General features: G+C 38.1%; 1 protein-coding gene across 2 annotated transcripts in view; it reads left to right on the top strand.

Annotated features, from left to right (window-relative positions):
• KCTD3 (potassium channel tetramerization domain containing 3) overlaps positions 1-17,809 on the top strand; it is a 47,816-nt gene that overhangs the window by 24,594 nt on the left and 5,413 nt on the right. For both annotated transcript variants that reach the window (XM_083348768.1, XM_083348767.1), the window contains exons 10-15: positions 2,262-2,377; positions 7,443-7,530; positions 7,914-8,030; positions 8,713-8,883; positions 9,466-9,621; positions 12,351-12,447. In XM_083348768.1, the coding sequence (XP_083204894.1) occupies positions 2,262-2,377; positions 7,443-7,530; positions 7,914-8,030; positions 8,713-8,883; positions 9,466-9,621; positions 12,351-12,447 (745 nt within the window). The remainder of the gene's footprint in view (positions 1-2,261; positions 2,378-7,442; positions 7,531-7,913; positions 8,031-8,712; positions 8,884-9,465; positions 9,622-12,350; positions 12,448-17,809) is intronic.

Here is a 17,809-nt window from a genome sequence, read left to right as displayed (position 1 = left end):
CTGAGGATGTCTCCGTGGTCATGTGGCCAGCATGACTAGATGCTAAAGGCGCACGGAACACTGTTACCTTCCCACCGTAGTGGTCTCTATTTTTCTACTTGCATTTTTACATGCTTTCGAACTGCTAGGTTGGCAGAAGCTGGGACGAGTAACAGGCGCTCACTCTGCACTCAGGATTCGACCCGCCAAACTGCCGACCTTCAGATCGACAAGCTCAGCGTCCTAATCCACTGAGCCACTGCGTTAATATATACTAGTATTTTAATATGGCTGCACTTTCTTTTCATAGGTTGAATTGGAGAGACTTGCAGTAAACTATTTTTTTTCTTTACAGCAAGGAATATATTACTGAAATATTATTTCCTAATATTTGCTAAATCTTGACATTGATTAAGCGCAGCTCTTCTAAGTTTGATCATAGTTGAATCAAGAGAACACTCAATTAAGAAGATCACATACTCCTGCCTTTCTATTCCCTGAAAACTAATTTATTTTAAAAAACTGTCAATTTACTAATTTTGAGCTTGTTAAATAATTTTACCAAATCAATTAATTTACTCCATTAACAGAGCAAATGGAACACAGTGCATGTGTAAGTGTGGGTGTGATTGATTTATTGCATTGATTTTATAATGATTTCATAAGAAAGGGTATTCTCTTGGACACTGCTACTGCTCCATTTTTCTTGCAATGTTAGCAGCCCTGCCTTGGGATAAAGAAATAATGTTCTCTGGAAAACAAAAACAAATCAGAAAAACAATTTGTTGTTGCATGTACTCTTCAGAAATTGACACCGTCTATGAAATATTATCAAGTCTGGCATCTCCTAGAAGCTGTTTTTCCCTTCACTGTTACTTACATAATAAGCTAGTACTAGATTGCTGCTATAAGCAATATTTTATAGAGAAATCCCCTTAAGACAAGCATCTGTCACTTCTTTTCCCATTGTCTTCCCTCTGAGATGGCATTATGACTGTTGAGCTTAAGTAGGAGTGACATTTTAAATTCCTTCAGACTATTCATGCTGTCTTCCTTGATTTCCCCGAACTTTCTCCAGAGTAATCATTTCTAGTTGTTTCTTTCCTTTTTCTTATTGCCTGCTTTTTATGTGTGCTGCTGAAAGTAGAGCAAACCTCTAGGAAGGTCATATATGCCTGAAAAATGATTTGGCATTTACTATTATTTGGTATTTATTTATAACTTCTCCTGCAACAGACTCTGTGCACTTTGGCAATTCTGGGCGGCTTACACAATGTGTTTTAATATATTTTAAGATTTCTACATATTAATTTCAAATATTTTAAATACAGAATGAATGAAAGCTTATAGTCACTTTATGTACCAGACTTCTTCTCTACAATCCAAAAGGCTACTGTCCTTTATTTTAAACTAAAACAATACCTTTTTGTTCTTAACTCTCCCTTCATAAAGCTTAAAGATAGAAATGTTATCTGTATAGATTTTGGTTGAAAAGATGGTAGAAACCTGGGCATGTTTGCATTTCTAACAAATGGCACTTTAGCCATTCACAGTGGATAACACAATCTTATTTGAACATAAGATCCTTTATGTTTTAATTTGAATTTTTTTTTAAAGTAGGGTTTGATTATTTTAGGGGCCACCCTGTCGTCAAATGTTTCTACCTATTTGGTGTGGACAGACCGGGCACGCTTAAACAATGTTAATTAAACAATGTCATTTTGTGGAATCTAAGAAGCTTTTCTCTCATGGCAATTGCCCTATGGAATGATGTCCCTAACCCCGGAGATTTCTCCCACCTTAACAAATTTCCAGAAATGATTAAATATCTGGTTGTTCTTCCAGCCTTTGTGTAGAAAAAGCAGCTATAAGTTTTTTTTGGTGGTACTACAGTCTTCTGGTTGATTGTGGGTGTTTTGGACATGGTTTATTTCTACTTTTAATTGTAACCTCTTCAGAGAGGACAAGAGTCAGGTGACCTCTAAATCCAATAACTAAGAATAAAATGAGTAAACCTATTTTAGTCATGTAATACAAGAAGTCTGATTCTGTATATGTGGCTGATGTAGCCTCAGCTGAAACATAGTCGTGACTATGTACCAAGCCATAAGTATTAATACCAACCAATCTATAATTAAATATAAGAGAGATAAAAATTATTAATATTGTTATACTTTTCAAAAGCATTTTAATTGGATATTGCAATTATTTTAACTTAAAATTTATTAGACCTTTTTGTGCTTTTAATATGCGTCTGTGTATGGTATTGTCTCTCCTGATAGGAATATTTAGTCTTGGAGTCCCAGTAGATGCTCTTTTCTTCATTGGTAACCAGTTGGTAGCCACCAGTCATACAGGAAAAGTGGGAGTATGGAATGCTGTGACTCAACATTGGCAGGTACATATAAACAGAATTGCTTGCTCCTACACATAATTAGTATTCAAAAATGGACATCAACTTTTTATATTTGTTCATTTTTAATATACTTTACTATTGCTAAAATCAGTAATGTTTAATTTTCAGTTATAATTGCAATACACTAGATTTATCATTTAGCTAGCAAGAGTTGTAATCATTTTATTATTTTGCAGGAAAATTAATTCTGTATAATAGAAAAGATGTTTCCCAAAGATGGAGCTGACTCCTGTTTTTTTTTTAATCTGGAAAGCAGGGTTTATAAGACTTATTCCTAGTCTGTAGAAATGACCACATCTTTCAGAGACAAACTGCAGATTTTTCTCCTGGCTCCAGCTTGAGGGATAAACACAAAACATAAATAAGGAGGAGAAGGTAGTCTAGGAAAGAGAGCAAGATGTAATGCAAATTATGCTTGTCCTGGTGATCAAGAGCTAATTGGTTTGCTGAAGACAAGCTGCAGCCAAGGGTGACAGCTGAACATTAGAACCCGGGAGCACTCAGTCTTAAGCAGTTGCCCAGACTCATAAATGGGCTGATCCAAGAGTTAGAAGAGCTTCTGGAGACATGATGCAAAACAGGAGTTGAGCAATGCTGAAATGCTGCAAGCATCCCTGCAATGTAGCCAACCCCCTTGGCTTTATTGATTTTCCTGTGGCGCTTTTTTAGATGGAGTAGGTACCAGGTGGGGTTGCTCATGTGAAAAATGAAAAACGGGAAGAAGATGATACCCAAGGAAGTCCAAGAAAGTGACTTATTATGTATCTGAAACCCCTGGCTATTGCAAGTAAATCTGTTCTGCAGTTGGTTGGGAGTAAGGCATATTTGTGAGGATGAATAAGCGGGGGATGCTGCTGTAATATCTTCCCAGATGTATGGCAGATCTCTTCTGGAGCTGATTGATCTCATTGCAGGGCTGGTTGAGACTCTTAAGATGGGAGTCCCACTAATAGATGATTCACAAGGCAGAATCATCTAACTTCATGAAGCACTATGAGGTAGACAGGTTTACGTCTGCAGATGTAATCTTTTGGGCTCATGATGCTATAGAGCTTGTTTTAACTTCTGTTAACCCTATCTGGGAATGCTGCCGCAGTATAGCCCTTTCATGTTGGATTCATCTATGACTAAGAACAGTAGTTGGAGTTAATATGAAATACTTTCCTATATGAAATACTTTCCTAGTCACTGATTCAGAAAGATTCAGAAATGTTTCAAGGGACCAAGAGTCAAGTTGTTAACTACTATTCTGTGTTTGCTCTTATACATTTTTTTTCATTTCCCAATTATTTTTTTGCTGGTGGCAAGCTTTTATATTGTTACAGTGAATTAGTTAAAAAATGAAAATTTGAACTACAGCCAGCTGAAGTCACGCATGCTGCTGAAAGGAAGGGTTTCTTCCCAGGGACAGGAAGAAGTCTTAAGCCCTGCTGTTTTATTTTTATTTATTTTATTTTAATCCCATTTATATCCCGCCCTTCTCCGAAGACTCAGGGCGGCTTACAATTTAAAGCACAAATCAATGTGCTTAGCAATAGCCTTCATTCTATGTATATGCCTGCTTATTAGGGCTTTCGCCCCCCCCAAGCGGCATTTTGCTAGAAGAGATAGTTAACCCATTCTGTTGAATTTTTCAGTAATCAGAAAGATTCTTCATGGTTAATCAAATTATGTTTGTGTAAAATCCTGAGGAATTTAGAAATTCTATCACACGGGTGTCAAACTTGACGTGTCACCACTTTTTTTGCATTGCCGAAGCTGGGGTGGGTGCACCCCTGTTCTATCATCTACCTGAAAGCTTCTCAGCTAATGATACAACATTTCTCAAAGGTAGCTATTTTATATTTCTGTTCTCAAATGCTGTGCAATTTTTATGCATTATGCATTCTGACAGTGGAAATAGAGATTCTTGGATTATATTCAAGACTGAGAGGCACTCATGCAAGAAGCAAACCTGGTAACACAACCAGATGGTTGTCTCTATAGCTCAGTGTAAAGAACTAAGGAAATCCAAGAGACTGCCATGAAATTCTCAAGAGGCAAAAGTCACCTAAGGCATAGACTTGGGATACCACATCACTGGTTGAATAAATCCTGATTTTACACATTGGGGACTGTCATGCCAATAAATGCTACAGGGAGAGTTCAAGAAAGCAAGTGATATAATTGCTTTTTTATTTATTGAAATCTTAGAGGTGTCTCTTGAATATACTGAAAATCCCTATCATAGTTTTTTTTTAAAAGTTTGCATAAATCATTCTAAAGATTTGGGCAGTAAGCTGAGGTAGTTTGTTTATTCTCAAGCAAAATTCTGGTAGCGTAAAGAGCATAGCAAAAATCTGGTATTCAAACATTTTCCAAGTTTGCTTTGTTTTGGGCATATTTTATTTGCATAATATATTTAAATGTCCCAAGGTGTAAGGGTTTTTTTGCCAATTTAAGGTGCTACAAAATTGCAATTACAAGACAGAAAAATAAAACAAGATGATTTTGATAGGTTAGAAAAGTGAAATGAAAAGGAATTGAATGAAATCCCCCAGCGAAAAGTTCAAAGTGAAACACAGAGGTATAAATCAGTGTAGCTGATGTGGCTAGAGTACGTGTGAAAACACTCCTGGAATTACAGTTCATCCCAAGTTGATTATGTGCCAGTAATATGAATGACTGCTAAAAAGGCAACTGCATTTTTACCCTGCATCAGTAGATGTAGATCAGGCATGTCAAACTCGTGACGTCGTGTGACGTATGGTGACTTTTTCCCCATTGCCGGCAGTGGGGTGACGCGGTTTCGGCGTGATGCATCCGGCCCAGGGGCTGGTAGTTTGGCATGCCTGATGTAGATCATAACTCCATTGTACCACCTGTCAGGGAAGTAGAAATTAAGCCAGGGAGAGACTGAGGGATTGGTTAGACTTAAGGGGGAAACAACAACCGAGAGGGTTTATAATAAGAGCTGGGTTGTTCCAATAACCTTAACTACTCAGAAAAGAAGCACAACAACTAATTATCTTAAATTAGAGGAAATAAAGGTCCAGTTATAAATATTAGGGAAATCTTTCTAAAATGTAAGATCCATTTAATAGAGGAACCAATTAGGAAATTTACCTCAGTGGCTGAAATGGCCTTTTTCAACTTAGTAATTTTATGAATATCTTTAGAAATCTGCTTTTAAAGGGCTAGTATAACAGTTAAGGTCTGAAACTAGGAGCTATGTTTTTCTTTATCCTATCATCCTATCTTTCTTTTTTAGTTCTATATAAAAAGGTAAAGGTTCCCCCGCACACGCATGCTAGTCGTTTCCGACTCTAGGGGCCGGTGCTCATCTCCGTTTCAAAGCCAAAGAGCCAGCGCTTGTCCAAGGATGTGGCTGGCATGACTGGACGCCAAAGGCGCACGGAACGCTGTTACCTTCCCACCGTAGTGGTCCCTATTTTTCTACTTGCATTTTTATGTGCTTTCGAACTGCTAGGTTGGCAGAAGCTGGGACGAGTATCAGGCGCTCACTCTGTTACGCGGCACTCGGGATTTGACCCGCCAAACTGCCGACCTTCTGATCGACAAGCTCAGCGTCCTAACCCAGTGAGCCACCGCGTCCCTAGTTCTATATAGTTTAAAGGTAAAGGTTCCCCCGCACATGTGTGCTAGTAGTTTCCGACTCTAGGGGCCGGTGCTCATCTCCGTTTCAAAGCCGAAGAGCCAGCGCTTGTCCGAGGACGTCTCCGTGGTCATGTGGCCGGCATGACTAGATGCCAAAGGCGCTCGGAACGCTGTTACCTTCCCACCGTAGTGGTCCCTATTTTTCTACTTGCATTTTGACGTGCTTTCGAACTGCTAGGTTGGCAGAAGCTGGGACGAGTAACAGGTGCTCACTCTGCTACGCGGAACTCGGGATTCGACCCGCCAAACTGCCGACCTTCAGATCGACAAGCTCAGCGTCCTAACCCACTGAGCCACCGCGTCCCTTTTTCTATATAGTTAGACTGTATTAATAGTCAATTCCTTTCTCCCATAATCACTTGCTAATTGATTCCAATCACAGGTTTGCTGTCCTCCCCTTTTATTGGTCTCATTTACCCAAGCCTGGCAAAGGTCTGTTGTCTTGAAGGGGGAGATGGCTACCATGGTTCCTTTTTCCTGCTAGCTTTTATTCTCCCTTCCCTTCCCTTCCCTTCCCTTCCCTTCCCTTCCCTTCCCTTCCCTTCCCTTCCCTTCCCTTCCCTTGAAATAATATAACTTTTGTCATCTTTTTTAGTGAGAATTGTTTTTTGCAGTGCCTTCTTCTGTTGGCTTCCATCTTACTTTTGAAGGCTGTCTGGAAGATCTTTTCTGAGTACCAGCAGCGCTTCCTTTCTAGCTGTCTGGACTTTTTCTCTTAGGCAGAGTTGTTCTGCTGACATCTCCCACTCCTGACATCTCCCTGCCTACCTGCCAGTGCACCGACTAACTTTTGAGACTGCAGATGAGGGAGGGTGAAAAAAAAACACCATTTTTTTTCTTCCCAGCTCATCTACCCAGACCTTTTAGACTGTAGTCTGCCATCATCCAGCTTACTTTGACTCATTCTGTCTGGGCTCGCTCTTGTGCATCTGGTGCTGTTGTGTTGACACCTACTGGTGCATCTTTTATGTTTCTGCATGTGTCTTGGAACTCCTTTGCCTTTTCTTATCTCTCTGCAGTCAGTATATGTGCACGTGTGCGTGTGCGGGCACACACACGCACACATTCTCTCCTTTCCCAGCACCCATGCTTTTACACGTGCACATTATTGTGTTATAGATACTAATTCAGTAACTTGAAAAATCATTGTTGCAACACTATGGTATAAGGCTTCTTTCAGACGTTTTACAAGAAAATGGTGAGAAAGACATCTTTATTTAAATTTAACATAATTTTAAATTGCTCCATGGTTTTTCTCCGTTGCTCCAAGAAAATGGTTTAATCTTCATAAAACATATGCTTTTAGATTACATGATTATATATAGTGCTACTCAAACGCAAAAGCATATGAAACAAAATTGAAAGTTGATATTTTTATTTTATTTACTAGGTTCAAGACGTTGTCCCAATCACTAGCTATGATACTGCAGGATCATTCTTACTGCTGGGCTGCAACAATGGCTCCATATATTATATCGGTAAGCTCAAGAATCTCTCTCCCAACTTTGAGAATTAACTTCACACTTCAATCCTATGGGTTATTTAGAGCAGGGATCCCCAACTCCTGGTCTGCGGACTGGTACCAGTCTATGGCCCATTGGGAACCAGTCTGTGCAAGAAGTGGGCAAGTGCACAAAACTTCATTTGTGCATGCAAACTTATGTTACACTTGAGAAACATCTGCCGCTGCTACTGCTGCTGCCAGTCTGTGGAGCCAGAAAGGTTAAGGACTGCTGATTTAGAGGTTTTACTTTTATCTCTTGAAAGTATTGTTTCAAGAGTTTTTATTGTAAATTTTTTTAAAAATCTGAAATAGTTGCTTGGCATTCTAAAATAATTTCTATATGTCTTTATTTTGCAGATATGCAAAAATTTCCATTACGAATGAAAGATAATGATCTTCTAGTGACCGAACTTTACCATGATCCCTCTAATGATGCGATAACTGCGCTTAGTGTTTACCTTACACCCAAAACAAGTTTGTACCATCTTAATAGAATTGGTGCTGAATTTGAACAATATTATGATATTGTCAAATCAACCTGTTGTCAACTTTAAAAATATTTAATGTTGCTTCAGTTCTGTTCTTTAGTTATCCATACACAAAATATTTGCGACTCGTTTAGAATTAAGAAAAAAATGGAGATAATACATATTACTCTAGAACTGTTATTTAGTTATGGATTTTATGCATTTGGAAATGTCATTGTACCACTTGTGCTAGTATACTCAAAGTTACAGCACTTAGAAGAGATATTTATTACTATTGTTATATGATAAATCTATATACTTCTCTTCAAAACAATTTGTCCCAAAATGACAGTATTTTAAAATAATCATATCTGAATTTTAAAATGTCACTTGCTAATTTAAACCTTTATATTGTTAGTTCGTAAGTCAATTGTGTTGATGTTATTATTAAGGTAATAATATTCTATCAGAAGTGTTTGTCTTCTTCATGAGTTGCACCTTCAACAGTATTTCCAATTTTTGAAATGCATAATATATGGGAAGAGTGCTACTAGTGAACTATAAGTGCAATAATTGCTGAAATAATCTTTTAAAGTTAAATGCAAACACCACATCCTCAACAGCACTCTTGCACCATTTTGGGCAAATATAATTTACTAAAATCATTTCTGTTCCATGTTTTTGTATAGGTGTAAGTGGGAATTGGCTTGAGATTGCATATGGCACAAGCTCTGGAGCTGTACGTGTAATTGTGCAACACCCAGAAACAGTTGGTTCAGGACCACAACTCTTCCAGACTTTCACAGTTCACCGTAGCCCTGTTACAAAGATCATGTTATCAGAAAAACATCTGGTATCAGGTAATCTTGTCAGATTAAATGGGTTCATAATTTTTTTGTATTATGTACTCCTTTTAAAAATATTTCTAAAGTGCAAAATAAAAAAATGGACCAAGATAGAATATGCATAAAGGCCAGCCTTCATTTATTTCTTTTAGTTATGTGGAATATAAGGCACGGATATTCAGTGAGTTTATAGCCATAAAAGCATCCTAATCCTTGACGAAAAAGAAGTTTATTTTGTTTATTTTTCACAGGTCTTATCCTAGCTTTTGTCAGGCAGTACTTACTCATCGTGAGACAGTGAATCAAATCACCAGTTACTATCATCCTCTTTCTCTTAGCGAAGGGCATAACTGCATCTCTTGCAGCTTTAGAGTTCTCCTGATCCGATTCACAGTATCCTTTTTTTCTCAGACTGCTTTTTTTTTCCTTGAGAGGATTGAAAGAGTAAACCCTGACCCATCCAACTTTGCTTACTAGGTTGTAAAAACTAGAAAAGGGAAGAATTAGTATCATTTTTCAAAAATACCATTAGGTTTAGGTGTGAGGTAAAATTAGAATGATAACCTCTGCTTCTTTTTATGATCATTTTCCTTCTAGTGTGTGCTGATAATAATCATGTCCGGACATGGACAGTGACACGTTTTAGAGGAATGATTTCAACACAGCCAGGATCCACTCCTCTGGCATCATTCAAAATTTTGTCCTTGGAGGAAACAGAGAGTCATGGCAGTTACTCTGCTGGAAATGATATAGGTAAATGAAACATTCCAGGAAAACTATGGTTATTAAAATAGTGGTTTTGGAGACTAACTTTATGGAGGTCTTCTGTGGGATATGGACAAGTGTACCAATCCTGTTCTCTAAAGGTTACTGAAATCCTGTCTTCCTACTGGTTCTTCATGCTCAGCAGGGAAAGAAAGAGTAGGCACGTGCAGATATTAAACCTGGATCTGTTGTGCATGGCTGTTTCTTTCAAATCAGCTATACTGAATTGGCAAACACTCATATAATGCTTCTGAGAAAGACCCCAAATTGCCCATGTAGGACAAATGTTTAAAACAGGGCTTCTGGTTTGCCACGCAGCCACTATGGACAGCTGAGAGACTTGCTCTCTCTCTCCCCCCCGTCCAGTTTTGCATCCCAATTGGAACTTTATTTCTCAAAGCTTGTGGTCTGAAAGATTTTTTATTTTTTATTTTCTACTTCTGTTGGAAATCTGGGTTTTTTTCTTATAAAAAAGAAGAAAAACTGAAACTCAAAGGGAAACTTTAAAAGGGGCCTGGCTGACTGCCCAGGGAAATAGATAAGATACATAAACTTGAGAATTTTGAAACAACAGCTGTGAAAGGCTCTGTGTTCCCTACCTAGGGAAAAAAAAAACCCTTTTTCTCTCTTGGATTTTCTAAGTGTAAAAACTTTAGTCTAAAATACCAATATGGAAGAAGACCAGGAACAAAATCATCTCATGGATGAAGATCAACAAATTCTCTCTACGTTGAAAATACTAATTCAAACTCTTACCACAACCAATGAAATACTGAGGCTATGGGAAGGAACAAGACAGCCCAGATATGAAAACCCACACTTTGACTACAACTAAAGAACCATCTATACAAAATACAATAGGAAAAAATGAAACATTCAAATACTATGACAGAAGAATCTACTATTCAACAGATATTGACATTTGAAAATCCAGAAAGGACATCGACAACTTGGAAAAAGGAACTCAGAAGGAACTAGAGGATCTAGAAAAAGAACAGTTGGATGAGAAGATAAACAATTCAGAACAACCACATCGATATGGAAGAATAAAGAGATGACCCACTAGATCTACAAGTCCTCTCAAAAAAATAGCTACTGAATGGTTTTGCCAATATCAATTAATATACATATTACAAGGAGACTGGTTCGATGACCCAAAAACAAGGACATGGAAGATGATTTGGCAAAGGAAAAAAGCCAGAATAAGACTCAAGAAGAATGGAGTTTCGACCATCTTATTGAAATCTAAAACAGAATGTAACAACAACAACAACTTTATTGATTAGCCCTTGGGTCATATCAAAGTACAAAGTTCCAGCAACAAACCGTCACCAAAACTAGATAAAAGCAATCCGAAATGGAATTTGATAAAATACAATTTAAAATGGAATTAAAATACAATTTAAGTTAAAATAGTAAGAAAATACAAATTTAAGATATAGATAAAATATGGTAACATTATATTTCGGAGTTGCCCTTACAATCTACCCCAATCAGTCCCACATATGCAGATCTTAACTGGATCATTTTGTTTAAATACTGTGCTACGTTGAATGTTATTTTCAAGTTCTGGCCAGACATAAGGTAAGTTATTTTGATATAGGGTAAAACAGAATGTACTTAAATAGATAAGATGTGCATGTTGAACACAAGACATTGTGAGATAAAGAAAAAAGTTTGATCTGAGATAAAGAAAAAAGTTTGATCATTAAAATTTAGCAGTATAAATACTAATAGCTAATTTGAATATTGATTTGTGCATAAAGGTCATGTAAAGGTGAATAATGTAGATAAGCTAATATTTTGAATATTAGATTTTGAATATTAGATTTTGTGAGGAATGGTGATAGATGAATTGAGAGTATATTAAAAATCTTGGGAATGATAAATATCAAATGTTAAATCTAAATGTTAGTGGAAATTAAAATTGAAAAATCTATTAGGTCATTGATTGTATGTTAAAACAACTAGAATATGTATAAACTAAAAACTGGATATATGTAAGAAAGTTATTTTCTATGTGATTGATAAGATAAAACTTGTCTTAATTTACAAATAGAGTATATATGAAGGGAAAAAGAGGAAATGTTTATGGTAGCAATCTGAAATCTCTACTAATGATAGTGGGAGTATAATGGGAGTATAAGATGGATGTAAAGGTAAAGGTAAAGGTTCCCCCGCACATGTGTGCTAGTCGTTTCCAACTCTAGGGGCCGGTGCTCATCTCCGTTTCAAAGCCGAAGAGCCAGCGCTTGTCCGAGGACGTCTCCGTGGTCATGTGGCCGGCATGACTAGACGCCAAAGGCGCATGGAACGCTGTTACCTTCCCACCGTAGTGGTCCCTATTTTTCTACTTGCATTTTTTATGTGCTTTCGAACTGCTAGGTTGGCAGAAGCTGGGACGAGTAACAGGCGCTCACTCTGTTACGCGGCACTCGGGATTCGACCCGCCAAACTGCCGACCATTTGACCGACAAGCTCAGCGTCCTAACCCACTGAGCTACCGCGTCCCTTACAAGATGGATGTAGAGAAGCATAAAAAGTTAGTATGTGGAAGACAATATCAAACTATGATCTACACTTTTGGGTAATTTGAGAACTTTTGCAGGAATGATTATAAACTTATGCACAGAACTCTATGGCTCTTTATTTAATATTTCACCAAACTCTTGTATATAGCTGAACATCAGTGCTTTTTCTCTGGTCTCCTGTTACAGGTCCATTTGGCGAGCGTGATGATCAACAAGTATTTATCCAAAAAGTTGTTCCAATCACCAACAAACTTTTTGTGAGACTCTCTTCTACTGGAAAAAGGTAAGCTATGCAATTACAATGCTACTAATTAATTCAGGAAATCGGTTGTTTTTTTTTAACTCTGAATTAAAAGGAAGTATTATCGGCGGTAGTAACTTTTCAAAGACAAGGCATAGATTTTTGTCCACTAGATCGGTTGGCTCTGGCAAATCAAATGCTTGATTTTTTTTTATTTGTACAGTAGAAGAGAAACATGATTTAAGAAAGCTGTTTTCACATGTTCTGTACAGCCTTCATAATTATTTTCCTATCTTGTGGCTAGGCATCCCTGTCTGATACCTAGCATTCCATTGGAATTTTCACTTGGCAGTTGTAACACCCTCAGTCCCAGCTGATTTGTTTTATTATTATTACTCCTTCATGGTGATTTTCTGAATGGGCAGAAAGCTTTTTCCCCCTTTTAATCTTTCTGCTGAGCAATTGTTACACATACATACACACAGAGAGAATATATTTTGATAGAAATATAGTGGGTGGAGGAACTATCACCCCTCTGGTATCCTCACCCACTTTTTTTCTTCATTTTTTTCATTTTCATTTTCTGGCATTTTCCCAATCATCTCCTTTAACTTCTCTTCACTCTTTCCTGGCTCCATGTTATACTACTTATGTTTGCATTTTCGTGTGTTTGAGTGTTGTTTACCTTGAGCATTTAATTTCAGTAAAATCACCATAACTTGTAAACTTGTAATCTAGAGAAAGTCTTGCCCAAATTAAACTAAATATCCTGGGGTGTAGATAAACTGGATTTTTAATCTGAATGCATTGGACTACAAAGATTAGCAAAGGATACCTGTAGAAGTTAGCAATAATTTATTATTTTGGATTATAACTGCTGAACCAAGCATCTTTCTTAGGACATTGGAAAACATTTAAGATTTGTAAGTAGGATCTTATTGTTATATTTCACTGAAAAACAGTATCCTACTCCATATCCAAAATGTATCTATGGCAAGTTAAATCAAGTTCACATTTCTTATATGTTACTATGTGTGTATCATATATCTATATCTATATCTATGTATCTATATCTATATATCTATATCTATCTCTATCTATCTATCTATCTATCTATCTATCTATCTATCTATCTATCTATCTATCTATCTATCTACACGCACTGGAACAATCATTCTACAGTGAATTCTTTTGGGTTGGCATTTCCTAGAGCAGCTTCCTATATTAAGCTATTTTGTTTATTGGTTAAATTATCACTGTTTCTCTAATAGTTCTTTCACACAGATAATGCAGAAATACAGATAATTTCTTTTACTCTCTTTCCAATCCCACATTTGGTTTCCATACCTTTTTCCATCTGGTGGACAAGTAACATTATATTCCTCTTCTCTAATAAAGACTTGAGCACATACTTCTTCTACTTTATATTATATGTTCATTTACATAAAAGTGCAAGTTTGTATCTGACCACTAGTGTATGATTAGTATTAGGGCTCTAGTTTAATTATGTTTAGGTTTTACGCAGATATGATTCATAAGTGTTACCTTCATTTTCTTTCAACAATGATTTACTTGGTATTGAAAAAGGTTGGGTGAAGTAGAAAGCATTTTGCTTATTTAAAATATAGATTTAGTGACTTTACACAACCTTAACAGGTAGGAACAACCTAGAAGTAAGGAGAAATTTCTTAATGGTGAGAGCAAACAATTGGAACAACTTGCCTTCAGAAGCTGTGGTGCTCCATCGCTGGAGGCTTTCAAAAAGGGACTGGACAACCGAAATGCTATAGGGTTTCCTGCTAGAGCAGGGAGAATAGAACAATAGAACAGAACAATATTTTAAAATCTGGATACAAGGGTATAAAAGGACAAAACATAAATATGGATCCTGGCTCATGTCACAATAATAGTATTTGTGTTTTACAACCATAGTTTTACCTACACGCAGGATTGCTTTTAACTTTCACATTTCAATAAGCCTTTAATTACCGTATTTTCCGGCGTATAAGACGACTTTTTAACCCATGAAAATCACCTCAAAAGTTGGGGGGTCGTCTTATACGCCCAGTCGCCTTATACGCCGGAAAATCAGTGGGTGGCATCCGGCGGGAGCCGGCAGGGCAGTTATGCGCACACGCACACTCCCTGGCTGCTCCTTAGCAGCTGGGGAGTGCGCGCATGTGCAGGACTGCCCTGCCGGCTCCCGTCCGACGCTCTTCCCTCTTGAGGCAGCTGCTGCCTCAAGAGGGAAGAGCGTGGAGCCGGCAGGGAAGTCCTGCGTGCGCGTGCGTTTGCAGGACTTCCCTGCCGGCTCGCTCTTCCCTCTTGAGGCAGCAGCTGCCTCAAGAGGGAAGAGCGTCGGACGGGAGCCAGCAGGGAAGTCCTGCACGCGCGCGCGCACGCAGGACTTCCCTGCTGGCTCGCTCTTCCCTCTTGAGGCAAAATCTCAGTATTTTTTTAAAAAATTGGCTTATTAAAACTTGGAGTGCTTTTTGAAGTTGTTTAGCAAAGGAACATGGGTATCCATAGGGGCAGATGGCAGATCAATGTCACAACTGCAGTCCTATCCCTTCGGTATGCCTGGAGAAAATGGTTGGAGCTTCTATTGCAACCATACACCCACAATCATGTATACCCACAATCATGTATACACATCCACTTGGATGTTGCTGCAAAGAGGAGAAAAGGCAATTAGAAACCCTTATTCTCTAATAAACACATCCAATAATTAAACTAGCTAGTAAAACTATCTCAAAAGTTCAGTCTAATAGTTCAGGTAAAAGCAGTCTGAAACAAATAAAGTTTCAAAGGCTCTTTAAAGAAGTTAGTTCTTCATACCTATCCTATTTTTCAAGATAAGCCTCAGGAAATGCAACTCAACCTTGATGCTAAATAGAATTCTTTACAGTATATCTTTCTCCAGTTGCCTCTAACTATGTTCCAAATATGTTCTGGCAACATTTTTTCTTTGCTCTCTTTCTCTTAAGTTGATAGTATCAATGGCCACCTCAAAATGTCACACATTACTCCACCATGTCAGGAGTGAAGAGAGATAGTAAGATTCGGTATGTAGGATTAAAATGGAGTTTCTGGGCTGTTTCAGGCTGATGCAGGGAGGACCCTTCCCTCCGGTTCCAATCAGGCTTATCCCCGCTGTTCTGTTATTGTCTCCTAATCTAGGATTAGACACAGCAGCTTATTAATAACAGAATAAGTTGGAAGGGACCTTGGAGATCTTCTAGTCCAACCTCCTGCACAACCAGGAGACCCTATACCATCACAGACAAGTGGTTATCCAGTCTCTTCTTAAAAGCCTCCACTGACAGAGCTTCCAGGCCTCTAATCATCTTTGGAAAGAGTGCAGAAAAGAGGAACAGAGTCTCTACATCTTTTTTATAATATGGTGCCCAAAACTGAATGCAGTATTCTAAGTGTAGTCTTACTAAGGCTTTATAAAGTGGTACTAATACTTCACATGATCTTGATTCTATCTATCTGTTAATGCAACCTAAGATTGGATTGGCTTTTGGGGCAGCTGCAGCACACTGTTGGCTCATATTTAAGTGATTGTCCACTAGGACCCCAAGATCCCTCTCACAGTTACTGCTATTGAACCAGGTTTCACCTAATCTGTACCTATCAATTTGATTTTTTCCTTCCTAAGTGTAAAACCTTACTTTTCTCTACATATGAAACATGGAGTCACCCTACTCTGGTCATCACTTTCCCCAAGATTTGCAAGGCACTCCTTCCGTAGTGGTTAAAACCTGGCTGTTCCAACAGGCAGTATTGATGATCAGGTTCAGACGTTGTTCCTTCTTGTAGTGGTGCTAAATCTATTATATTATGTCTTGGCATTTAAGTACAACTGATCTGATTGGTTGTTATAGTTATTGATCTTGGCAAAGCATGGTTTTAATCCTGCTTATAAAGATACTGTGTATACATCTCATGGACTTGGTAACAATTGCAGGGTCATAAGAGTCTTGTAAACAGACAAATAGCAAAGCAAAACAATACAAAGCAATGGTACAACCATGAAATGGTGTGAGAATGAAATATCACAAAAGGCCAAAATAACATGTGTGAGAGGCACAAGAAAAGGCCTAGAGAAAATGATAGATTCCTGCAAATAGATCTGCTCTATTCTTGCTTTACTTCAGAGATTGGCAGATGTTTTTTCCAAAGGGAGCAGGTACTGGAGACATGATCATCTAGCAATGAAAAAGAGGCTGCGGGCGGAGCTGCCCCGCCCTGCGCCGAATGGGAGAAGTTCAAGGCCTGGGGGGGGGAAGCAGGAGGGGCGCCGGCCATGGCGGGGTGGCGGCTGCCCTCTGGCGCTGCCTGCCGCCCGGGAAACGCTGCGCCTCGGGGGCCGGCAGAAGCGCGGGAGCAGCGGGAGGGCCGGCGGGGCCAGTCGGGCCTTCGCCTCCTCTGCGACGGACAGGGAGGGCAGGGCATGTAAGTATTTTCCGGCGTATAAGACAAAAAAGCTTGAAAAACTTCTTAAAAGTAGGGGGTCGTCTTATACGCCAGAAAATACGGTATACCCTTTATTCCTCTCATAAATTGCTATCTTTATTAAAAATATAATGAGTTGCTGGCCATTTCAAAGTAAGCAAAATCCAGAGATATGTCAAGAGTAGCCACAGTGTTTTGGAAAACATGGGTACTATTTAAAGAAAGCAGGAGGTAGTAGTAGTATCTACACTAAACCATGGCAGCCAGTTTAGTGGTTAAGGCATTCCCCCACTCCAAGCTAGAAACCTGTGAGACACAAAGCAGCCCATCCTTTCTTAATGCTTAATCTTGTAATGAGTAAAACTCTTTAACAGAAGGAGTCTACTTTGTATCTATGTTCATTTCATACAATCATAAGCAAACATTAAAGAAATTAATCAGGAGTGCGTTTTCCAAATATTTAGGTTACCCCTTTGACAACTTAGGTGTTTTAAAGCAAATAACAGTAGATAGCCATGATATGGCTAGCAGCTTCATTATCACTCAAATAATATTATATTGGAATGTTATAATATAATATGCTATAAGTCACCTTGATTTAATGTTCTATGCAGGCTTAGGAAGAGAATGGGATATAGTTATTAAAACTAATGTTATATTAGGGTAAATTTGAATGTAGTAATTCAAGGTCTGTTAAACTTTGACCTCTTTCTTTTCTCATTTTCTTTGATTACTATGGAATAGTCTAATCAACACATGTCTTCTACGTTAATTAAGTCTGCATTCCTATATACCTATTTTACCCTGGAAATAATGATATTGGCTATTTGTTCCCATGGTAGCAATTTGCAGTATGTGCAATCAATTGTTACACATGTTTTTACACATTTTGTCTTGAACTACTGTGGATCCATTCATTTTGAAATAAAAAGAAATTACTCTT

Source organism: Vipera ursinii (assembly GCF_947247035.1).
Source record: "Vipera ursinii genome assembly, chromosome: 1".
NCBI classification, from domain to species: Eukaryota; Metazoa; Chordata; class Lepidosauria; order Squamata; family Viperidae; genus Vipera; species Vipera ursinii.
Note: the sequence above shows the minus strand (reverse complement) of the source record. Positions and strands in the feature narration are given on the sequence as shown.